Consider the following 26797-nt stretch of genomic DNA (forward strand, 5'->3'; position numbering starts at 1 on the left):
TTTTCGGTGAGAAATTAGCAACGCAGTGACAGAATCTTTGTTTATATTTGATCGGCACTGTTTAGTTTTGTCTCAGTATCTTTAGCGTCCCTTTTAACAATATAGTAAACGTCGCTCACACTTTTATTTCAGAAATTATGATTCAAACAGTGCGCCGAAATATGGTTTTGGAGACATATTAGATACTATAGCAACAAAATCTTGGTTTATATGTAATTAGCACTGCTTAATTTTACCTTTATTTATTTGGGGTTTGGTCACAGTTAAGAGAAAATGAGAGCTTCTGTGTTTGTGGCGATGGGTATACGAAAATGTGGAATTACAATGTGTATTTTCAGCAACAGCGAGCGAGCCAGCAGGGGAGATCAGGGTGCTGGTAAGATGAAGGGTTTTTTCCTTAATTCATTATCACCTGCTACAACTGCTAAAAACAACTAAAAGAGACAGCGCTGAAGTTGGCTTCTGATTTTCAGCTTCCAACTCAGCAGTTAAGGGGAGAATTAAGGGAAAAGTAACTTACATTGCTTAACCTTTATTCTGTTTATGAAAACGCAAAAAGGTAGACTTCACTTTTCAAATGTTGATCACATTGGACCAGGTCCAGATTAGGGGCTGACCGAGTTTATTAGTTTTTCAGGGCCGATACTGATTATTATTCGTTAATTTAAAACCAATATGCATTTACGATAGAAATTAAAATCTTTCTGTCAGTGTTAAGAATTTTGAAAATAACAAACGTGCAACAACATTAAATGCCTTTAGCAAATGATTAATTAAAAAACTGAAACTGGCAACATCAAATAAATAAATAACTAGGTTAAAAAAAAGCTTCCTGAGGTTTGATAAAGTAAAAGGTCCTCCCATGCTGACACTTTATTTGCACTTTTTAATCAATACATTTTGTTGGCTATCATTAAAATAAAACGCCGGAACAGATAAGCCTAATATCTGCCCCAATGATCGGCCAGGCCGATAATCTGTCAACCCCCTAATTTAAAACACATTTAATTGCACTGTATGTTTCTGCAAACCACATACATGTTACATTTGTACGTTATTATGTAGTGGATATGTTGAAACTTTACATTTCAACTAGGGATGCACAATATATGATTTTTTGCCGATATTGGATGCACAGATATATAACAACTCATCTGGATGATAACCAATACCGATATCAATATATCAGCCAATTTAATTTTGCTTTTCATTGTTTGTAATATTCATTTATTGTGCAAAATAAGAAAAAATCCTCAACTTTAGGTTGATGTTTTATACATGTTCTCTTCGTCTATGAAAAATCAAATCGGTTTTGTTACTAGCAGAAGTCATGTTGCCCGATTCAGATGCCTATTTCATTTTAAAGCCAAAATTTGCAGATGAAGTGATGCTATTATTGTGCATCCCTAGTTTCAACGATGCAAATATTACAAATTCCAAATATTGACAGAAAGATTTTAATTTTTATTGTAAATGCCTATTGGCTCAAAATATCGGATATCATTCTCATTAACTACTAATAATCGGTATCTGCCCTGAAAAAAAATTGGTCGACCCCTAGTTTTCTTGGTAATCTACCAATAAAGTGTACCAAATTACCTGACTTCACCCTATCTATGAAGCATTATTAACTCATATATTAACCATTGCAAAGCCATTAGTTATAAGTTAACCAATTGGAACCACAACAGATTTGCTTTTTATTCAAAACATAGAAAAAGCAAATGAGCACATTAGCAAGAATTTACCAAAAGATTAGCAAGACATAACTAAAAACTAAAAAAATAAATAAACCCAAAAAAAAAGAAAAAAAAAAGAAAAAACAAACAAACAAGGAAATTACCTGAAAAAAAGTGCCAAAAGTTTTTTAAATGATGAGAAAACTAATATATTTAGTCTTCCTATTACATGATTTTAAATCTAGAATTATAATCACTAGAACTATAGTTTGCTAGACATTTCCCCTGTTTTTTTGACAACTTTTTAATGATTTCTCTACCTCTATCTCTTTTTCACCTTTTAAAAATTAATGCATTTTGCAGGACATTTCTTGCCAAATTGGGGATTGCCCTTTCACCCATGTTTTTGAAAAAAAAAGAAGAAAAAAACCCAATATGCTCAAATTTCAGAAGTTTAAATGTCTGTGGGAGGCTTCTGAATGCAGCACAAGGAAACTGGTGTCAATTCAGATTTCATAAAAGCCCTTTATAAATGTGTCTTATTTTAAAGTGTGTCCAGTAAGATAAGTTGCCTGTGTTTGTTCCCACGTTTACAAATAAATAACACCGTCTCCGCTGATCTGAGTACTCAGTAGTTGTCTTCTAGTGACCTTCACGTGATTAATGGGTGCAGCATGTGACACCCTGTTTGAAACGTGTCACTTTTTATCGAGGAGCAGGTAGCATTGCGGACATGCCACGGCTCAGCTCTGTGTGATGTGAGCAGGGGGTCTCGTGCAGGAGCAGGAGGAGAGCTCGCGCTCTGATGTAGACTCGTTTCACTGTTGACTGGCGCCGTGACGATAAGCAGGCAGCGGACGAGGATGCTCTGTTGTCTGGTGCGCACTCTCCTGTCTCCAGCTCTCCGCGATCACCATGGAAGAGCTTAATTAATGCACAGGCTTTATGTGACCCTGCTGCTACCCGGAGCTGATGAATTTTAAACCGCCGTCTGAGACCCCGGACCTGCGTTTTTCGCCCTCCGAAGCCTCTGGAGCCGTTTTACCGAGCGGAGAGGACCGCGGCTGAGCCATAAAAGTCTTCAGAAAAGGTACAGCACGGTGCGGTTTCTGCTCCACAAACTGAAGTTAGCCTCTTTTAGCATAGCTGCGTTTTCCTGCATGCAGGCAGTGATGATGCTTTTCTTATTACTGTCAGAGGACAGCAGTTATTATTAAATGGCCACTTTCCTGTCGACGCTGTCGTGTTTTGTGGATTCAGAGGAGGAGATTCATCGACTTGTCATGACATTTAGATACATTTTTTTTTTATCAGAGCATGGTATCTTTCCTACAAACTGAGGTGGGCTCTGGTCATGTGGACTGTCCACTATATTAGAGCATCACTGATTGTTGTAATAACGTTGCCAGCTGTTTCTGCTGGGCAGCGAGGACCATCTGACGGCCGTGCGTTGCTCAATTTTCACTATGAGCGCCCGGAGTCAGCTTGTCATTTCACATCATTTTTTTGGGGAGGGGGGGGTGTTTCACCATATCCTACCTTGGTGGCGTCCAAGGAGAAATGCGAGGACGCTTGATGATGGTTATTTTGTCACGAATCGCTCATGGAAATGTCAGTGTTCATTTCCATCACGGGTGCACGGTCGACGTTGTCGATGCAGCAGAGAAATTAATATTCCAAAATAAGCGCATTTGGTACGCATTGTTCACATATTGAGCTCGCACTAGCCTCCGCTACATGAAGGCAGCAGCAGCAGCAGCAGCATCGTAGCACAAAGGAGATGTGAAGCTGGCAGCCTGAATACACCACAAGATGTGCAGTCTTACATCACAGTGACACTCATATCCCATTTTTCTGTGCAATATGAAAATGAAATCTTCTCGGAGCATCACTGCAATGTGACCTTTTCTGTTTCTCCCTCTGTGGGGCCTGCTCAGCAGTTCAAGGACTTACACAACTGATGTGACCAAGTGATGCCTGAGAGTGGCAGCTCTGAATCTACAGCTTAATTTGCGTGTGTTTTGACATCTGCACGTCATCTGCTTTCATATTTTTTTCCTAGTAGAATATGGTCGGGCTCAGGAAATGTTGGGTTGTTTATCTGGACTCTTGATGGCAACATGAGAACCAGGCCAACCTGCCATGTGTCTTGTAGTTTTGAAAGGTCCTCAGCTTCAGTTGCACATTTCATTATTTTCACTGTTTGAAGCAAACACCAGGATACATTTGATGACATTATGTAATTATTTTGTTTGCTTTTTTTGCAGCACTCATATCTGATCGGGAATATTTACTCATGCAATATGGCCAATATCATTTTAGAAACTGTTGTTCAGTCTTGTTGAAAGTGTTTTAATGTGTTTATGGGCACCTGGGGGCTAAAATTAAAGGTCCAGAATCACAAACATGGCCAGTAAAATTATACAAAAATATTGAGAAAGAGCAGAGACGATGGGGGTATATGTTTAAAATGCAGGAGAAACAAATAGCTCTACAAATTTTGGCTGACCCTGTTAATCCCTTTTTAAAGAATTCAGAAAATTGCACTGGAGACGATGCTTTAGAGCTGCTGCAGCAACATTTACAAGAAGCCTCATAAATGCAGTAACTTTTGCTAGATTTGTAACCTCAGTTCGCACTGGGACCATGTTAATTTGTCTTGTCTGTATTGTGCATGTTGTGTTATTTATTTTATGTATTGTGATTTTACTATGATGTGTTTTAACAAACTGCTAAAGCCGAAGGCAAGTTTCCACATTATTATGAAGACAGAGGAACAGAAGCGCTGCAGGGTCGTAGTAGTGATTACATACAAGTGCTCTTTGAATACTTCAGGTTCAGATATTAATCTTTATTGCAATGAAGACATTTTAATTTTTGCCCAAACCCTACTATTTGACTTTGAACGTTTTTTAAAGGAGATTTTCATTTAATATTTTCTAACTGATAGCCCTTCACAAGAAATTCAACATTATTAATTTTGAGGCAAAACTTTAATTGTTTATTTATCCTTTATTACAATGGTTCTCAACTGGTCCAGCCACTGGGTCCAGATTTCTCAGTAGTCCTTAGTTCAAGATCTGCACATAGGAGGAATATATCCAATTTATTTGACAAAATGTAGATAACATGTGGGCTTAAAACACAATGAAATAAAACAGTGTAAGAAAAAAGTGCAATTAGTTAAAACCAGGGGCATTTCTTTCATTTGAAGACATTGGGGGTTTAGTCCAGAACTTTGTAGAAAAAAAGGCATGTTGTCTTTAAAAAATTAGATTTTTTTCCTTTAAAATTTGGGGTAATTAAAAAAAAAACTTTTGGTGATTTTTTTTCTTAAAAACATTGTGGTGATTTTTAAAAATTTTTCTGGTGGTTTTCTTTTCTCTACATTTTTTTTGCCATTTTTTCCCCTCAAAAATCTTTTTGGGGATTTTTTAAAAAAAAAACATGCCTTCCAAACCGCAGGCCCACCCAAATAAAACTCGTCAAAACAATTTGTCACAGCCTGAAGGAAGAAAATTTTTAGCTTTTGGGAGGGTCAGAAAAAACCCAGACAGCCAGGATTTCACAAACTTGACATGGTCGTGAGTCACTTGCAGTCCAAACGGAGTGGACCCGTGACCCACTTGTTGACCGCGATCCACCAGTTGGGAACCACTGCTGTAAACAGCCAGAAAAACAGGTGTTTATGCCTCGAATACCTGCTGAAACCCTCCACGACACCACTGATTGAGAAGAAGACCTGAGAGGTCTGAGAAGCTTTTAAGCAGGTCTGACATATTTACTGGGAGCTTTAGAGACAGGCGGAGAAACCTTTAAGTTCGTTCTACTGCATTATGCAACACAATGTAGTGATTTGAGGATGGATGTAATGTACTCTGCACTCGCTTCAAAGCCATATGAATTATTCTTTTATTGTTAGAGCAAAAAGTGTAAAATGTACTGATGTCATCTCTTCTCACCTTTTTTCCTCATTCTCAGAGGCAAATTATGCCAGCAGCACCAGAGTCGCTCCCCCTGGTGACGTGCCAGCTCATTGGTCAGACTACTCTGCCCTTCTCTAGCCACCCCGTCTACCCTGGCAGATCCATGCTGCTGGATGCTCCTCACAGAGCCACGCCCGCACCATGAGCGCCAACGGGCCCGCCCCAGACCCAGCCCCGCAGCCCCAGAGGCCCCTCCCGCCTCAACCCCTGCCCCCGCTGCGGCCCCAGCCCCAGCCCCGGCCCCTGTGGCACCGCCCGCTCCTCCTGCCCTACCTGCCCCGGCGTCCACTACCATCCCGGTAGGTGCGTTGGCACAGAAGAAGCGGCAGCAGTATGCCAAAAGCAAGAAACAGGGCAGCAACGCCAACAGCAGGCCACCGAGGGCTCTGTTCTGCCTCAACCTCAACAACCCCATACGCAGGGCCTGCATCAGCCTGGTGGAGTGGAAGTATCCTTTACTACATGTGGTGCTGGGTGCATGTCTGACTGCTGGGATTTTACCAGAGATCATCCATAGAGCCGAAATGCTTCATTGATCAATTTATTAGATTGGAAAACTAGCAACTTGATAATAAGGTAATCATTTAAGTAATTTATAAAGAAAAAGCACTGACTATTTTCTGGTTAAATGTGACAATATTTCTTTTTTTCATTTTATATCAGTGTAGATTGGATTTCTTTGGCTTTTTGATATTTAGTCGGGCAAAACAAGATGCCACCGTGAGCGCTGGGAAACATTTTCACTCATTTCTGCACTTACACTGGTGCCCAACTGGTCCAGCCATGGGTCCAGATTTATCTGAATGATTAGTTCAGGGTCCACACATAAATTCAATTTTATTCCACAAAATGTAAACACATGAGCTTACAACACATAAAACGTATTTCAAGAATAAAGTGCAATACCTTTAAATTTAGTAAATAAATAGTATGGCATCCAAAAAAGAGCTTATTATTGCTTTAGGACTGGTGACATAAAAACACTGTAAAGACAGAGCATGTTAATAGGCCAAGTAATGGCAAGTAATAAATGGTTGTAATAAAAGGTTTTGAGACCCTCAACCCTTTGAAACCTGATTAACCTGGCTTGATTTTTTTTTTCAAAAACACGAGAAGAAGGAAATGAGCAACAAAAGAAAAAATGTTAGCAAAAATTAGCAAAAAAGTGTTAAAAAGTTAAAAAGTGTTAAAATGTTAAAAAGTACAAGGAAATTACCTGAAAATTGTTTTAAAAAAAGAGAAAAAACAAACAAACAAGGAGATGACCTGATGCTTAAAAATTATAATAATTCTGTAACATAATTTTAAACATGCAATTATGGTAAATATAAATATATTTTTCCCCTCTATACATTTTAAAGCTTTTTAAAACTATTTTTAAATCTACAAATTTCTTGTAATGTGTGGAAGACTTCTTACCAAGTTGCTCATTGCCTTTTTTCCATGTTTTTACGAGAAATCGCACAAACTCATTGGGGTTCAAAGGTTTAAATACCTGCAAAAGGCAGCACAAGAAAAGTGATATTGCTCCAAGTTTCAAAGGGTTAACAAAGTCTACATCAAAATAAACTGGACACTTTCACTAATCACTTACTGTCCATTCAGAATGGACCCATGACCCACTTTTGGTCCACGACCCACCAGTTGGAAACCACTGCTTTAATAGACCACATGATTAATGAATGAGTCTGGAAAATAATTGTCACATAAATTGATAATGAAAACGATCATTAGTTGCCCCACTTGTTCACAGGTCCTGGGTGTATACCTTTGTTACATCTTAGCTGTGGTAATTATTCATGACTGCCACATCAGGTGAATTTATTTCGTGCTTTTTAAAGTAAGACTCAGACTCAGTCGACTTGGGTAACTTAAAAGGTGACAAAAAAAAGAAAAGAGACATTTTTTCTTGGTTTAGACATTGCCTTCTTGTTTCTGGAACAAGTTTTGGTTCAGTTATTCCAAAAGCCTGTGCATTTTTTATAGCTGTAATAGACACAATCTGACGTATGATGTGAAGTGTTTTCAACAACTAATATATTGTAGACAATCCCACAGTATTTGATATATTTTTAAATCTTTCTCCTGAGTCTCAGTTAGAAAAATGATGGTGCAGAAAAAAAGTTTCTTGCACAAAAGACCAAGTGAAAGTCCCTGAATCCTAAAATACTTGTAGGGTATATACATAAAGGGGACTCAGCGCTGGCAGCTGTGTGACAGCGTGGTGGGTTTGTTGCTTAAGCAGATGCTTTCATCACAAAAGCCATCAGATGTTATAACGGAGATTGCCTAACGTGGATCGCAAAGATACATTTCATAATCCACCTATGTGTGTTTGCTGGTAAAAAAAAAAGGTCAGTAGGGATTTACTACCAGTAGACTTTGGGCTGTGCAGCTGCGGCCGTATGAGGAGTAAACTGCTCTGCATGGACTGTGTGCAACAGTGCAGTGACGGTGGTGCGTGTTTATGTCTGACAGTTTGTGATTAGAAAACCTTGTCAGTGATCAGAAGAGGGTAAAGAATGAACTCAGTTTAAGATTTTTTATAAATAATTAGTGCCCAAAAGGTGGGTCGCGGTCCAAAAGTGGGTCACAGGTCCGTTCTGAATAGAAGTTTGTGAAAAACTGGCTGTTTTTTCTTTTTTTTTACCCTCCCCAAACCTACACACATTTTTTCTTGAGCCTTTCTAAGTGAAATGTTTGTCCCACATGATGCGTTCAAGGGCCGTCGAAATTTGAAAATCCAATGATAATTTCTGTTTTTAAAGTTTCTGGTCATGACAAAAACCTAACCAACAACAGGAGCTCCCTGGCAAGGTGTGATGCATTCTGGTAGTTGTAAGTTTCCTGATAAAAAGCGTCCTGTTTCTGTTTTCTCTGATCATGTAGCACCGGTTTCAATAGCATGTGCGTCATTCTACTGCAGAGACGGCCTAGTTTTATGTTAAAACTCTCTTAATATCGTTGAAATACTTCTTTAAAGTAGATATGTAATGTTGTATAATGTATTTGTATCCCAGAGTTTTTAACGAGGCCCTGTAGAGACTGCTGCAACACATTTCCTCGGAAAAGGACAACAACGAATCTATTGATCTATCTTAGATGTATTCTGATCAGGAACCACTGTTCTACAAGTAAACAATTACATAGCTTAAAGGGCAGCTAAGTTCAATTACCCAAACAAAGCCGTACAGATCATGCAGGGATTTGTTCTGCCATTTAAACGTACTAGTGATTAAAAAGACCATCAAAGATGCACTTCTGATGTCTTATCTTGTTTTCATGTTTAACTTGTTAAATTCTGTGAATAGTTAATACGTTTACAAGTGTTGCAGAAGTTTTAGTGTCACAGCAGGGGATTTGCAAAACAGTTTTTTATTCATGTTATTTATTTATTATTTCTTCTTGCTATGTTACATCTGCTTTCTTCTGTGTTTTCCTTAACTTCTTTCCTCAGGCCATTTGATATCTTTATATTAATTGCTATTTTTGCCAACTGTATGGCCTTAGCTGTCTATGTCCCCTTCCCTGAAGATGATTCCAACTCCACAAATCATGACCTGGTGAGTACTCTTTATATGCCAATACATAAATAGTATATTTATTTATTTGTGTCAATGCTGCTGCTTACTGACAGTGACTGGTATGACTAGTATTGCTCTGCATAGTTTAATGTGGACTTTTTGAGTTCAAATTGTCAGAAACCTAATGTGTGGTTTGTGCTACGGGGTTAAATAATGGAAGATAATCTCCTCCTGTGCCTGTAGTTGTTTTCTTCTTTGCTTTAATAGTTTCAAGATAGATTATAAAACGTGCTGTTGCTTCATAATCCTCTTTCAGTTGATAAAGTTTGATTTTATCGCCCTTTCAAAATGTAGCCAGAGATTTTGCAGAAACAGTAAGACGTTGCGTACAGATTGTATCTTCAGTATATTGCTTTATCATGCAGATTCGAAGTATCTGCTGCGCCCACACAGAGAAACACTTTGACAACTATCCTCATCGGTGCTTTATCATGTCATAGTTTCCCTGTACAGAGGTTTTTATTCAGCTTTCTATTTATAGAATTTATCGTCATTGCACCACTCTGTGCACCTTGTGCATTTATGTCTCTGTGATGAATTATGGGTGATGTAGTGTTGTAAGCATTGTTCCACAGCTGAGGATGAGTGCGCTCTCTAAAAGCCAGACATGCACGCAGAATGTGGTCCTTACATGAGCAGAATTTAGCTGTAGTGTTCAATGATTCATGAGCAGCTTATACAGTGCGTCTGCAGACATTTGAAGGTTCTTGAAAGCCTCGTCTGAGAGCAGAAACATGTTAGAGCGAGGTTACCAGCCCGCTGTAAAAGACTGTAAGGAGAGTGTTTCTCTGCCTGTTACGCTGTGAAAGACAAGCTACAGCTTTAGTTAAAAGTGCGTCTGGTCTACTTTAAAGAAGTACGGTGTACTGCTTCTCAGTTTGACCTCCTGGAGGGTGACCTCAGGGTGTTTGTTTACACAGCGGTGGTGCATCAGGGGAAAGTGGGCCATCTGGGACATTACAGTGTTGGATACAGTATTATGTACAGTGTGTTGTCAGGGTTAGTTTGGGGGTGAAGTTTGAAAGACTTGGATTGTCTGATACTCATAACCTTTATGTGTACAGTTCAGTCGAGCTATGGTCATAGCTTGATTAGGCCATGTGATTTGACACTGCCCCAGTATACAAGCACCGGGGTAAAATGGATTTATTGACAGAGGTATGTCTGACTCCACCACGGATAATGCCCCCTTTCAGCTAGTTGCAATAAACCTATACTATTTCTACAGTCTATGATATAGAACAAATCACCATCATAACTGTTTATGTACAACATCGGGGTAGAAAACTGCAGCATCAGATACATTTAATCAAACGGCGCTGAGTAAACTCTGCCTTCACTGATTATTTTAAAGCCACCGGAAAAAAAACCTAGGCTATACTCTGTATTTAGAATATTTTCACCGCTTTACCTTGCCTTAAGACAGCCCTTACCAACAGGGATTTGAGACCATTATATCAAAAACACCAGACATTTGTGTCACCGAACAGCGGAGTTGCTGGTCTATCGCTGCCTCCATCAGCTGTTGCATTAGGTAAAGGAACAAATATTCAAATATAGTGAACATCCAAACTGACATTGATTTTTTTGGCTGGCCAAAATATGTTTTGCTGCGGCCCTGTCTACAGCAGTACATCGCTTAGCTTCCATGTCGGTGTTGCAGGACTGTACTTTTTTGTTAAAGCAAATATAAAATACTACCATTGAAAGTTGTTGTCCTTCACGTAAGCCAATATTTTAAAAAACAAGTCCCTCCTCAGTGCTTTTTCTTTCTTAAATGCCTGACCCGATTTGTAGCACCACTTCCCCCCTCAGAAATAATGAATAGTCCCTATCTTTGACCACTGAGGGAGGCTGGCAGGAGGACGCGCAGAACGCCTCGGCCAGTGAAAGTCTGACTCAGTTGTCTACGTGATGGCAAAGCTTTCCAATTGAATTATCTGGGTGTGTTACTGCGAATTCTAGAAATTCCACTTAGTCCGATTTAAGTCGGACTAACATGTTTACATGTATTTTAAAAGTTTGCTTCAGTCCGACAATAATTCAACTTTTCTAACATCATGTAAACGTACTGAGTGTCAGCTGTGAGAAAATGTGCACATCATGTTGAGAGGCGGATTGGACTCTGGAGAAAACATTACTGAAACATCTGTGCATTTTGCTCCCATAACAAAAGCTGTTTAAGACTATTTGAATAGATGCATGAAAAGTCTTTTGTACTTGCTGGACTGAAGTCATTACACACACACAGCACTTTTAGTGTCTTGGTTTATGGATGCTCTGTGTCCAAATTGACCTCATTAAGTGAAGCAGGTACCGGCCAGACATGAACAATCCACATTAGGCCGAATATAATTTTCTTTTCGTTCCTTTTCTGTGGTGAGCTCATCTTGATGCATAAAGACACTTAATGGATGCATTTTAATATGAAAGCTTTAATGCGGCAGGGATTTTACTTTGAAGGTTAAGGTGTTAAGGCCGACTGTCGTGTCACCTCTCTTCGCCTGTCTGAAAAAGTCACGCTTGAACACACCACACTTAAATTCCAGCAGATGGTGGTAGTTGGTATTTGTCATTCAAAAAGGAAAACTGAGAGAACGACACAACAGATTTAAGACATTAGTTAGCACATTAACAGCACAACTTGATGTTAAAAAAAGGATTGTAACCAGGGTGAACACTAGCAAACAACTGTGAACTGTTTCTGCTAAAGAGCTCAATGTCTAAAACAAATTCTTACCTAATACAGCAAGTTTGGTTCGACCTCATAGCCTCTCTCCTCACTTCTGTTTCTCTTCTCATGCGCTGAGCTGAGCTGTCAATGGGTGATTTTTCTCACCAACTGGCTCTGCCGTCTTTGACGCTGATTCAACATGCTGAATCAACTAAAAAAAACAAACAAATAAGGTCCGACCAGTGCCAACAGTGCAGGACATACCGCCAAATCTCGGGTATCATGCGCTCACTGATGTGCCCACTAGGGCTGGGTAATCAGTATGCAATACCTTTAAATTATCCGACAAAACAACTCAGTACCAAGTGGTATCGAAAGGTCTCCAGTCAGACGATACCTGCATTCGATCCTTTTTGTGTCGGGTGTCTGATCCTGAATCATCCCATCTCTCTGCTGGACCAGCAGACTCTGTTTTAACCATCTCAAGCTGCTATCCTCACGGCCACGTCAGTTAAATGTCTGTAGGCACAAGCTACACAGCATGCCAACGAACACACACAGACGCCGAAACGGCTCGACTCTGTCGTTAAACTCCTCGATGAAAAGCACCGTAATGCCGACAGTTAGCCTGAACACTGGTGTGTGCAGACTCTCACAACTTTCCCCGCTGACACGCTCACACTCAGCAGCAGCAGCAGCAGCTGTCATTTCTAGGTGTTTACAGATTATCGGACTAGCTGATTATTGGGGCCAATATTTGGCATTTTGCCGATCATCTGTATCTGCGTTTTATTTTAGTGATCGCTGATAAAAATGAATTAATTAAAAAGTGCAAAGAGAGTGTCAGCATTGGAGAAACTTTTACTTTGTAAAACCTCAGGAAGCTTTTTCATTTTATTTGTTTTCATTTTAAGTTTCACTTGACTTTATAAAAAAAGTTGCTGGGCCCTGAAAAAACAATATTGGTCGACCTTTAGTAATTGCTCTGGTTGCCAGATGTCAAAAACTAAATTCAACCAAAAATCAGTGTCTAACAACATTGGTGGCCAGTTGGGTTGTTTTAAGAGAGTACAGAGAGGTGTTGTGTCGGTATACTGGGTGCAGTAATCCTCTGGTGCAGTTAAACGAGTGGCATACAATCTCTGTCTTTTTTACTCGCTCCATATCTTTCTCCCTGGTGATAGAAGCAAAAAAAAAAAAAAAAAGCCTAATTACTTGAAGTTTTAAGATATACACACCACTACATTCACATTGGGAGTATCAAATAATGTACTCAATTGGCATCAGTATCACTGTACGGGTACTGGTAAAGGTACTGGTACTGTAATCTTAAACAAGACCCAACCCGAGTGCCCACACTGACAAACAGCGGACCATTGGCCTGGTGTGAGAGGGCCCTTTGTTGGGTTTACTGATTTGGGAGCTTATTTTGGGAAATTTGGGAATGGAGATATCATATTAGATTAGTATTTATCATGTCAAATCAAATCAGTATCAGGGAAGAAAAAGTTGCATTATTGCATCTCTGCCTTTATGAGTAAAATGTCTATTTCTCCTACCTGTATACAGTACAACAAAATGTAGTGAAATAAAAATAATTTAATTATAATAAATATGTAGTAAAATAAATACTTTACTACGTCAGGTTTTTTTTTTTTTTTTTTTTTCTTTTTTACTACTCTCAGCACTCACTAATGTGTGTCCCAGCCTCACACTGATCATGGTCTATGTATATAGCGTCGACAGGTGCTTGTTTCATACTTGTAACTTTTTGTATATCCTCTAAACCTCAGGTCTTTTTATAGATTTGCTGCGCAAGAAACTGCAATGTTAATGAATTCAGAGCGTTGTCATAAATTGTGTTTATATATTCAGAGCTTCACCCTCTCATGTGTTCAGATCACATCCAAAGGTGTCTGGCAGAGAGAAAGATCTCGGAGCATTTCAATATTGACTCTAGTAATGACCAAATAGCATCAAACTAAATAATGAGCTTTTCTTGGAAATAATTTACATTCTACGTCTCATCTTAGTCTTTATTATGCAAACCAAAGCTGTTAGTATGAACATGTGACGGAAAGTTTGACATTTTTTAACGACGCTGTCGTTATGTCTGTTGTCTGAGCCTGTTGTGGCATTGCTGTGTAATATTTGTCACTGTATTCTAATGGATTTTCTATATGTCTTCACTAAATATGAGTGTCAGATGGGAGCTATACATGCAGCCATTAAGGATGAACCAAAATGGTACATTTAGTATTCTTATCAGTCGGTCCTGGACTGCGCAGCGTCATTAGCCGTGGCTGACATGCTTCATGAACAAGATCATTAAAGTTCCTTGTCTGGCATTGATTAAACCCTGAAAACACAGCTCTCTGCATCAAAATTACATATTTGCAAGATTTTTCCATGAAAAAATCTCTTCATGCCTCAAAATGGCTTGGATATAACTACTTTTTCCTCATTTAGTATGCACTGAATGTTGAATATGCACATTAGTTCCCTGCCTCTATCTCCTCCCACCCCCTCAGCAGGTCGCCTGTAGCTTTAGCATACCTGCTCACCTCTCGCTCGCTCATCACTCTCTACAGCCAGGGATGGAAATTAACTTTTTCGTCTTCCCTCCGCTGTGGCTGGTTGATTTCAAATGTTACTACTCAATAGAGTACCAGGGGTGGGCAATATGGCTTTAAAATTACATCACAATATTTTCACCTTCAAATATTCAGTAAAAACTAAAAAAATATCTCAGTTCTATTGTGAACGACAGTAGTAACTCATAGTGAGATTTAGATTCTGTATAAAATATTAATATAACAACAAAAATGATAAGATAAATCAAAAATTACTCATCTGAACAGCAGCCAAAAACAAAAAACATTGTCTTCAATCCATAAATAGTACACATATATAAATAACTGAGTTGTTTCCACCTGGACCTGTATATGCTGCTATTTCTCCTCTACTCTTGATGCTGTAGCTCAGCGCTGCCGATCAGACCCTGCACACACAAACTTGCATTTATTTTGACATGCTGTTATGTTACGATGACTGTGGCGCATATATATAAATAGATATAGATGGATAGATAGATAGATAGATAGATATACACATATGTTCTTTTGTAATTATATTTTTGTAAAAGTTTTTGTCATGCCGTGAGCTTCACATAGGTTTACAGCTGGACAGGCTTATGACAAAATCACCTGATGTTGCCATGGTTACTAGGGGTGTAACAGTTCATTGATCTGGATAGAAATATCGATTCAATGATCAACCATGCAGTTTGATCGATCAAAGTGAAAACATCGATCCATGTCATGATCTTTAGAATGCGCCTTTATTTTGAAATTCTGCGTCGCCTCAAACAGCTGCAGGCAGCCAAAGAGATAAAGGGCAAAGATAACACTGTCTACTCGGGAATAAAGCAGCAGTGTGGAAATATTTTGGACGCCATCTCACTTTGCTAACTTCTTGCTGCAACACTGTAACATTATTTTCGTGTTTTAATTGCTGTGTTTGGTCGGTAGATGCAGTGAGTCAAACAAGCCATGAGTTTAAAAATTATTTAGCTGAACTCCGTTAGCTGCAAGGCTAATTTATGCAATGTGAAAGTGCCAAGCTATTACTGTCTGACGAGCAAAAAAAAATTGTTTTGTCTGCGCACTTTGACAGTTATTATTGAGCTGAATGTTAAATGGTCTTTTCGGTTAATCCATGTTTTATGGCTATTGGGAGACTTATTCTGTGTGCTGTTTGATGTGTGTTAGTGGAGGGAATTTAAAGTAAACTTTAGTGCACTTAACTACTCATCTTTTATGACCAAGCAGCTTTTTCAGTGAGTGATTGTTTTAAACAATCTTGTTTCCTATCAACCGTAGGCCCCTTAATCGAATCAAATTGAAATTGTATCGTGGCAGACTTTGTGATATCGGCAAAAATCGTAATTAATCATAATTGTTTAAAGAATCAATATAATATTGTATAGTGATGAAACTGGCGATTTACAGCCCTAGTGGTTACGGGCCCTTTGGCTGGATTTAGGGAAAGTGGCATCTCTGACAGCCCCATTGTGGACAAGGCTTTTTGCAAACTGCCTCAGCAACTAACTTTACATTGAGCATATGGACTTTGTCTCCCTCTCCTCGATGAATACTACCATCCTGTCGGCTTTACACTGTCGGGGCCTCACTGTTATGACATGTCCATTTTTCAAACAAAATTCCTCACAAAGTTATATCTCATCTGCCGATGCTGTAGTGTACTGATACTCTGGAAATGCTGTTTCATCTGGATTTTAACTTTTTTAAAATGCGTAACTGCCTCCTCTGTGCTTATATGGATTCTTCTTTAACTGCACTATGTATGTTTTTGCTGATCCTCATACTGATCCTTATCCATTGCTTGCACAGGACTTTGGTTTAATTCTGCAGCGTCGACATTAAATCAGATACCAGAGGACGAATAATGCAATCTTTCCCTTTTCAGCAGAGGCTGAACAATAGAATACTTTGTAGGGCAGGTGTGCCAGCGTGGCCTTGGTTGTTCTACAGAGCTCACGCTGTAGTCACAGGAGGAGCGCTGGAGACAAAAACTGCTGAGCTAGTTTTACTATAGCAGCCAGCAGGTAAGGCTGTAGTGGAGATTGCCATTTCACACCGCTCTGCTCTGCAGCCTCACAGGTGGACTGAGGACTGATATGAAACCCGAGGTGCTGAGAGGCCTGATGTATAAAGGAAGGATCAAATTATATCACTATAGGCTGCCGAACTAAGCAGGTTTTTACTCCGTGATACATTGAAAATGGGTGTAACTTTCAGCACAAAGAGAAACTGAAACCTTGCGCTGCAGATAAGCTGACTTCTAGGCTTGTGGATGTTTAGACAGTTCACTTAGTGCATTCTCTTTTTTTTTTTTTTTTGAATACAATGTTTCGTAAATTTCCATGATTAGACTGATAACAAATATTTGGAACCAATATGCATTTACAATAAAAATGACACTATTATGTTGAAATTTAGTATTTGGAATCTAACAAACTTCAACACAAAACTCTGTTTAAATGCCTACATCATATAAAGCAAGTTCCCTGCAACATTTTTTTAAATAAAGTTCAGTAAAAATTTAAAATACTTGAATAAAAATAGCTTCCTGAATTTTAACAAAGTAAAAGTTCCTCCCATGCTGGCACTTTCTTTTCCTGGTGTTGGTTTTTGGTTAAGTAATTTAACAGCAGTCATTAAAACGCAGACACAGAAAATCGGCAAAATGCCAAATATAGGACCCGATAATTAGCAAGGCCAAGAATCTGTTGACCCCATTTCTACTTTCTCAGAAAATAGAAAGAAAAAAGGGTACTAGTCACAGTCCGGCAAACAAATATGCAGAGTATAAATCATGACGACATATGCATCCACATAGAGGACTTTCAAGAAAACAAAGTAATACAATAAAATAAAAATTCAGTAAAAGAAATTACTATTTTTGGCCAAATTCACAATTAAATCATTTTAGAACATTATTACTTCAGTAATCTGAAATAGGTAATTAAATGAGCCCATAGAATCAAAAACCTGTCTATCCTTACATGAAGTTTTGCTGTCACTTTTTTCCATTCAGTACATTTTCACCAACCAGTCTTTGCGTTGAGGGAGGGTGGCGGGAACAAGAGTTATCGCTTTGTTTTGCAAGAGCAACAGACCTTTCTTTTAGACATATCTCCCTCAGAGATTGCCCCTAAAATAAAATACATTGAGTCTAATGGTAAGTCAATATTCAGGACTGCCAGTATCTCTGTATGAATCCCTTTCCAATATAACTTCAATTTTGGGCAGTCCCAAAAAATGTCTATGTGATGTCTGGCCTGTTTACAATCCCACCAGCACAAGTTTGTGTTACTGCTGTTATATTTTGAAACAATGAGAAGAGTTAAAAATACCTCATATTTAATTTCCAGTTGAACTCCTTCAGTAGTGAGCTATTTGTTACTTTATGTCCCCTTTCTCACACATCGTCCCTTGTTTCACCCTAATAATAACATTCATTTCTCTCCCGTTTTTCTGTACTTAGTGCATTCTCTGTTGACATGAGCTCCTGAAAGGTGAATTTACTGGATGTGTTTATGTGCTACTCTGTCCACACAAGTGCCGAGGTGCTGCAGAGCTGCTTTGGGTTAGAACAGTGCAATGCTGCAAAGTCACAGAGGCCTTAATAGCATGAGTCTGCCCGTCTTGTTAGTAAGGCTTGGTTTAATGCAGCAGCTCATTATAAATAGAAAGCAATTTCCTCCTTGGGCAGAGCACAGGGCAAAGGATTGGGGTCCTGCTACCACCAGGAGGCACAAGTGAGTAACAGGATGTAGCAACCACACACACACACACACACGCACACGCACGTGCACATGTAGGAAAACAAAAAACCCTGTCAGTAACTCACAGTCATTTCCTCATTCTTCTCCTGCTCAGCTTTCTCCTGTCCTTCCTTTGTTTAGTCATGTCTCTGCAATAGTAAGACACACAACCCATCCTGCACGTGACTGTGTCTTTTCCGCACCCACCTTGTCTAGGGGACAGACAAATAGTCTGCAAGCCTCCTGCCTTTGCTTTAAGGTCATTTCTGACTTATCTATCTGAGACTCAACACCGCGGGCAGCTCCTGCTGAAGGTAGCTGAGCAAAAACAATGACCTTTTCATGGTGAATATGATTCATACATTCTTCGTAAGGCAACACGCAGCGAATCGCGTATGGTATCATGTAGTGTTTGCCCGTACCACCGTTATTGCATAACTCTGGAGCTGCAGCGCTATTTATTTTACTGGGGACAAAAGGACACAAGCATGTAAAGACTGAAATGTCCGCGCACAAACCGATACAGAGGTCATTTGGATGCCCGCAGAGAATTCACAGCTTGAATCAGCTTCACATTTGGATATTGTTACAACTCTGGGTGTCAGCATTTTTTAAAAACATGAATCATTTGTTAAATATTCTTCAAATATGAATGATTGAAAAACATATAGCTATTGACAGAGGGACTGATGAACACACAAACACAAGTTGGTAACTGGTTTAATCAGGGTTCCCGTGGACTCTTAAAAGGTCTTACAAGATTTTAAAATGCTTAGACATTGGAGGTATGATTTTTATGAATCTTTTTTTTCTTACTTTGCATTGCAAAGGCTCAAAACAATAGGTAACTTTAATATAATAATAATTTACAGAATGCCTCTTGCATTATATCACCAAAGACCCATGCTTTATTTTATCACAAATATTTAAGAGATAAAATGAATTTCTTTCTAACCCAAAGTAATTGATGGCTTCTGTAACACTGGTTTTAAATAAGAGGTGTTAAATAAATTCTTAAAAAGTCTTAGATACCACTTGCCTTAAGCTGTAGGAGCCCTGTTTTGTTTCATACCTTGTGTGATGTCTGGATTTTTGGTAAACATTTCCTAAATGTCATAAAAAGTGGTTAATACATGAAGAGTCAGGGACTGGGGTTGTTAATGACTGCCCCCCCTGTTTCAGACTAACAAGTGAAACTTGTTTACACTAATGACAGTTACATGCTTGTCATCTCCCAGTGATGTAATGATACTGTGTTTTCTGCTATGACACACAACCAGACAGCACAGATTTTCTAATGCCATGTTTAATTGAGATGGCAGGCTTTGTACAAATGTGTTACCTTAATGTGTCTACTTGACATTTTTGCAATTTTGCTCCTAAAAAATGCTACTATTTAAGAATGAATATTAATTGATTGAATAAAGAGAAGCCAAACATAACTGCTATGTTGACTGATTAGATGAAGTTGATAAGCCAAGGTAAGATTTATTCTATTATGAAATTATGGTCAAGAATCAAATTTTTATCATCTAAAGTCATATACCATATGCTTCATAGCACACTGTAAAAGCAATGGTGCAGATTTCAGGAGAGATGCAGAGTACACAATGCAGGGACACCCCCCCACCCTGTAAAAACTAGGGATGTCAGCTAGGGATGATCAAATTTTTCTTGTATTGCATTGCAGAGCCGTTAAACTGTCGAGAATATACACTGGATTGCTTTAAATAACTTTAAAATACTCAAGTGTGCATTGTGCAACTCTGTTATCCAAGTAAATACAAGTATAAGATTGCAGCTTGGTATTGGGACATACTCAGAATTAAATAACTCAGATCAGGATCTGGGGTAAAAAAATTTTTTAAAAAAACTTGATCAAGACATCCCTAATAAAAACATGAACATAACAGAGGTTTTTTTGGACAAAATTTAAGACATTTACAGAATAAATTGGTGCAGAAAAAACACAAATTAGTGCATAAAAATTCGCCCGAGAATGCAGGAAAAGAAGTATTTATTGCTGGAAAGATTTTCATAAATCTGGGCTGTCTATGCAGTTGAGAGAGGCAAATACTTTCTGAAAAAAGAGAAAAGGGACTATGGCATTTGCTTTTGCTTTTTTGGAAGAAAACCTACATTTAGAATACACAGCGCCGTACAAGACCAAAAAATGTTTCAGCTGGTGGGTGGCATAATCAAGCTTGAACGAATTTCTACAGGAAACAATATGGTGGCCTGCTGGTATCAAATGATCTCATATCACAGCTTGACGATAGGCTGAAATGCACACTGTCTTGTTTTTCGGTTTGATCTGAGTTTAGTCTGCGTTTGAGAGAGAGAGAGAGAGTGAGAGAGAGTTGGGTCTCTCTCTTGACCTGCTTCTATATACTCTTTGTGTCTGTGGCGGCGGGCATACGTTAATGCGAATATTCTGAGCTGAGAGACGAGCAGGGAGATCTGGGCGCTGGTTAGATGGAGGGATGTTTACCATAGTTCATTTACACAAACCACCCACATTATTTTGATACAAAGCTGGTAGAAAACTTGAAAAGTTTCCCTTTATGTGTTTGATGCTCAAAATATTCTGGCAGCAGACCCCCAAAACCTGCTCATTTCATTTGTGTCTCCCCCTAACAGTGTTGAAACAAAACCTACACTCTTGCGTGAATGTTATTGCAGTGTTGAAAGACACATCTAATGAAGTTTTACATAAAGTAGTACTTAGCTTTATGGCACACTCTGGCAACAGTTCATCAGCTCCATCTGTAGGCCAGCGGGCAGCAGAAGCTCCTGTCACAGGTTCAAACACACTGCGGTTTAACTAATCACACAGATCCATAATCAGTTATTCCCTGAAGCTTACATTGACAGTTAGTTCACATATGCATTTTAACACTGACTTCAGTGAACTTCAGGCCTCTTACACAAGACCAAAGCCACGCCACAGCGGTGTTGTTACTGTGGTCCATCTTGTGAAGGGTTCATTGCATGGCTGGAATATGGTCTCACTAAAAAATATAAAATGCAATTCTCCTTCAAAAACAATCCAAAGCACACTGTAGGATTTGTGCAAATTAAAATGCCTTTATTTTACATAGCAATATGTATGGAAAATGACCAACAGGTTGCGACCGACAGGCCTTTTTCAGGGTCTTTGTGCAGCCTGTTGGTTAAAAACAAGGGAGTGATACATGGTAAATAGACAAAAGAAAGAAAAAGGAGGAAAGAGAAGGGAAATAAGGATGCGTAAAGTAGACACTCCTCTGCAGTCACTGTGATGTCGCTTTTGCAGCGCATCTTGACAGATAACGTCAGCAGTTAGGTTTAAGCAACAAAAGTACTTGGTCGAGGTTAGGAAAATATAGTGATGGACTCTCGTGAGCCGACTGGAGTGACTGATGAGTGAATAAAGATTGGCACGACAAAAAAACTCAGTGTTGATTCATGATTCATTCTTTCAATATTGGGTTGTGTTATTAAAGTGCTAACTGGCAACCGGTTTCCCATTTTGAATTACTCTTACGGATGACCGCCGTCTGCTGGCGTGGAGGGATACTTCCTCTCACGCCAGTGCAAAATGTACATGCTGGTCAGTTTGTTGTGTTTCTGAGAATACAGGGAAGCCCCCTGCTGTGTTGCCTCATGTTGCCGTGTCTCGAGTGTCGGCATGGTGTGTCACGGCTTTCAGTGGCCGATGAAAGGTGGCCTGTCTTAGCTTCTTTTTTTTCTACTACTACTATTACTTTTCCGTCTTCTTCTTCTGGTTAATGGTGGGTAGTAACTGGCCTTTAAGGTTCATTACCGCCCCCTCTGTGGGCGTATATGTGGTTTAATTATATAAAGGATTTATCAAACATTTTTTTATCACTATCAAGGGAAATTACATTAAGATAATCATTGTCATTTTATCCCCCAGCTTTATGTTGACTTGTAGTTTCACACGGGAAATGATCATTGGTCCCCTTGGTCAAGCCCTGTGTTTGCTGGATTCATCCCCCTCCACTCTCCACTGCCCTAAGTGGTCTTCTTCACTCTTTGTACTCTGTCCGGTGCTCTGAATGCCTGTAAAGGACACAGATGGGTTTACATCTGAGTTGGTTGGAAGCCTGGCGCACCTCATACAGAAGCTAAAGGGCATGCTGTATCCATATCTGGCGCAGATGGCCGCTGCCCAAGAAACATGTTTTGATATCCTGGGAGTGAGACCATATTTCACCATGACAGTTCTGCTCAGGTTCCCCCTCTGCCCGCTCCTCGATGTGCGTGTACAGTTTGCTTTTGTTTTTCTCTTGTATTAAAGTGCCTTGCATTATTTTCCAGCTTTATTGTCACTCATAGACAAACCAAGGTCACAGTAGTAGTAGTGCTCTTCAGGCTGTGTGCCAGTTAAACAGTGCGTATTGTACATTTATAGAATGGCAAACATAATATCTTCTCACGGTCTGTTAGCTGCCTGTTCTGAGCGAGCACTTAAAAAAAAAATCCGGCATCCACACACAGCCCTGACTCTGTAAATGGGAAACAAACAAAGTGGCTTGGACAGAGCAGCATTACACTGTTCCATCCAATCAGCAACAGGGGGCGTCTGTGCTCGTGCTCAGGACGGGGGAAAGGCCATGGATGTGTAAAGAGATGGGCGGTGGGAGTGAGAGGGACGGTAAATCTGGCACATGCTAACGTGCTGAACTCCACAGCACATTGTCAACAGTCCTCCTCCTGAATCAATGACCTTTGAGTTCCTAATGTTGCTGTTTGCTTCAGTCTTTGTTTTGATGCAGTAATCACAGTCTATCATTGGAGTCTTCGCTGGGGGGGTTGATGACATGTACTTCCATATGAGGAGTGCGTAATGTGCCAATGTTTTGGCTGTGCGTGTAAAGCAGAGCGTAAATTTGTATGTGTGTGACGGAGGAAGCAGTTGGCAGTGTGTGTGTGTGTGTGTGTGTGTGTGTGTGTGTGTGTGTGTGTGTGTGTGTGTGTGTGTGTGTGTGTGTGTGTGTGTGTGTGTGTGTGTGTGTAATGGCTGGCACAAGCAGCGACGTCTGGACTGTGGACTCCCATAGAGATGATGGTAGAAGTATGTGTTTAGTCACTTAACGCAACTGCTCATTTGTGGCTCACACTAGCACTGTCCCTGCTTGTTATCTTGAACTTGCATTTCTGCATGTGTGTGTGCGTGCATCCGTGTGTGTGTGTGTGTGTGTGTGTGTGTGTGTGTGAAAGAGAGAGAGAGAGAGAGAGAGAGAAAAGAAGGAGCCAGAGTTGTGTTAGCTTCGTGTGGATACTGTGTGAATGCATCCTCGATAAAGTACAACAGCAGAGCATGTGCAGAGTTTGTGTTTACAGGCCCTCTTAAAGGGAAACGACAGACCATGTATGAATTGTGGAATTTTATACAGTACAGTTTCTTATTAATAAAATGTAGTTAATAACACATTTCCAAATATATTGACCAAATATTAAGTAATTCCTCTGTTTTTATTCCTCTGCATCAGTGATAGCGGAGGCCGGAGGCATTATGTTTTTGGGTTGTCTGTCCATCCATACGGCCCACTCTCATGAACGCAATATCTCATGAACACCTTTATGCAATTTCTTCAAATTTAGCACAAACATCCACTAGGACTCAAGACTGATTAGATTTTGGTTGCCAGAGGTCAAAGATCAAGGTCACTTTGACCTTGTTTGTCTCATTCTTGTGAACGTAATATCTCATGAACACTTTCAGGGAATTTCTTCAAATTTGGCTCAGACTTTGAACTGATTAGCATTTGGTGGTCAAAGGTCAAAGTCACGATGACCTTGCATTCATATCATTCTTGTAAAAGACATTTTAAGAACACCTTCAGGGAATTCTGCAAAAACACTTCTTTGGCCATTACTCAATGTCATAACTGAGAAACTGAGCGGGAGACATTTAGTCAGATAGTGAACTGGTGGCTGAATTGAAACTGTGCTGATTGTATAGATCTTCTGTGCTGCCAGTGGGAAGATGTGTGAAGCATCCAAGTTTTTACAGACACTGATGTAAACTGTAAATGCAACTTGACCGGTGTGAGGAGATAAACAACCGTGTGGCAGTATTTCTAGGATGGTAGTACATTTCAGTAGTGACAAAAACATAGCCAGGTGTGGAAATAAGGTGACTCCATATCACAGTCCATTCACGGGTACCTGTTTCCTCTGGGATAATCTTCATATGTTTTTGCTCAAACGTCATACAAAAAGCATCATTATGGAGAACTCACTGGTTTCATGGTAAAATTGTAATAATTGTAACACTGCCACAATTGTAGCAACGCTATCGTCTCAAACTCAGGCGTGGCTACATTAATACACACATATCATGTCAGTAATTGTAGTCTTACTTATATTCAAATGTGAATTTTCTGCCATAAACTCCACCAGAGATTTTAAGGAAATATATACAGACTAAGGAGGTCTGTGCTGTCTGAGTGACCTTATAGATTGTATTTGTATTTGGCTGACTTTCCCAATTTGTGTGTGTGTGTGTGCGTGTGCACGCACGTGTATGTGAGGGAGACTGAAGTTGACAGAGTGAGCGAGATTAATTTAACATGCGAGGCATGATAACTGAGGATGACACCAAATCATAATGTGAAAGAGCTGTCAAAGAGACAATAAAGAGAGGCTGTAAACCCTGACAGAGCTGGATGCACCTGTGCAGTTATGCAACAGTTTTCTTCCTTTCCTTCTCATGTCATGCAGCTTTTGTAGTAATTTCACATCAGAGCAGATTCTGTATTTACGACATGGAGTCAGTAATCCACTGCTTGCTTTTGTAAAAATATTTGACTTAAGCATCAGCTGCCCGCTTGAGCCAAAAGCAGCAGAAGAGGAATTTCAATAAAACTGAAGAGCTGAAGTTTGGCTTTTCACGATCCTCCTTTCATTTCCTGAGTTCAGCCATTGTTTTGGTTTCCATGACAGCAACTGTCTTTCATATGTGCTTCCTTACATGGACACACATCTGCAATCATGCATGTGTGTTCTTACAGATGTGCTGCGCAGTAATGGAGCACCGACATTCACTGGTGCACTTTGCAAGTGATGAACCACAAAGAAATAAAACCAGAGAGGGCAGATGGGGAATCATAGGTCTTTACATTTGTAATTTGCGTTTTTTGTGTGTGTGTGCCCATATTTGTGAGAGAGATAGGAGTGTGTGGGCTTGGGTGAACGAGAATACATGAGACTGCTTTATTACCCGTGAGGTGTTGCAGCATTCAGGTTGCAGATTCACTATTTGCCTCTTTCTCTAACGGTCACACACAGACACTGACACAGCTAAACATCAAGAGAAGCTTTCATGGTTTTTGCTAATGAACTCAGCAGATTGAATCCTTTTGGCTGATGGACACACAGCTGCTGTGCACAGGTCGCGCTGAATCGTAGACGACTGCTTTGAAATACTGTGATTTTAGTAATACCACTGAGCCACTATATTGCTGTGTAAAGCCAAGCTGCTGTCTGACAGCTGCACCAATTTACTAACTGAGAAAGCAAATATTTTTATTCCCGAGGAGACTCTATTCAGTTTTAATCTTCACTTTATGTTTTTATTTTTGGACCTACATTAAAGAATTTACTGTTAATTGTTTTAATTTTTTTTTTTTAAATTGTGTTTTATGTCTCTTCTGTAAACCATCTTCGAGGACTCTGAAAAGCGCTATATAAGTCTGATGTATTATTATTGTCAACATCATGACTGAACAACTACATCGCTGTTCAATTCTGTATTGATCGTATAACTTAAGGTGGAAACGAGCAATACATCACCGAGCTTATGCAACAGATATTCAGTGTGATGTTTTCTTTTTTTGTGAAGACACTGGTAATGTGGGTATACTTAAGATGACCTGCACTTGTAGTGTTTTCCTTGGCAGAATGACATCCACATCCTCACACAACTCCCGCCCCCACAGTACTTCACATACACACACACACACACACACACACACACACACACATTTACTTTGTGTGTACACCACACAAAGACACTTTTGTATACTGTGCATACAACCACATGGGCCCAGCTATATAGAGTATAAAGCAGGGCATAAGAACAGATGTTCGGCACATAATGTCGTATTTTGTAATGTAGTTGCTGCATTTTAATTTAAGGCATTCAAGTAGAAAAAAGACAATTTGTTGCTGCTGTTGTTTCTATTGTTGGATTTAGTCAGTGTTAAACACGAGCATTTTAACAGCAATACGGGAAACATATTGATACATTTCTGAGTACATCCTATTTCCTGATTAGAACTGTCAAATTTCAGCATTGGACACAGGATCTTCTGGTAATATATTAAAGACTTACCAAAAGATACACATGATTAACACACACCACATGCATAACACATACTTGAACAGGCATCCCATCATAGACCGTGCACTCAAACACACTTATTTACTGTGCAAACCTGCAGGAGTAGGCGGTGAAGAAGCACTAAATGCTGGCTGCCCTCGCCCCCCCTGGCTCGGCTGGATGGCACTGACGG

The 26797-nt window shown here is 39.5% G+C and overlaps 1 protein-coding gene across 9 annotated transcripts in view; it reads left to right on the top strand.

Annotated features, from left to right (window-relative positions):
* Positions 1–2346: 2346 nt before the first annotated feature.
* cacna1da (calcium voltage-gated channel subunit alpha1 Da) overlaps positions 2347–26797 on the top strand; it is a 91170-nt gene continuing 66719 nt past the window's right edge. For 3 of the 9 annotated variants that reach the window (XM_088090779.1, XM_088090775.1, XM_088090786.1), the window contains exons 1-3: positions 2350–2769; positions 5661–6113; positions 9123–9228. In XM_088090779.1, the coding sequence (XP_087946905.1) occupies positions 5779–6113; positions 9123–9228 (441 nt within the window). In that variant the 5' untranslated portion in view covers positions 2350–2769; positions 5661–5778. Of the gene's footprint in view, positions 2770–5660; positions 6114–9122; positions 9229–26797 lie in introns of those variants that run through there. The other 6 variants (XM_088090768.1, XM_088090773.1, XM_088090769.1 and 3 more) reach the window with 5 other exon arrangements.

This window comes from Plectropomus leopardus, chromosome 2, assembly GCF_026936395.1.
Source record: "Plectropomus leopardus strain MGB_pleo_1.0 chromosome 2, ASM2693639v1, whole genome shotgun sequence".
NCBI lineage: Eukaryota > Metazoa > Chordata > Actinopteri > Perciformes > Serranidae > Plectropomus > Plectropomus leopardus.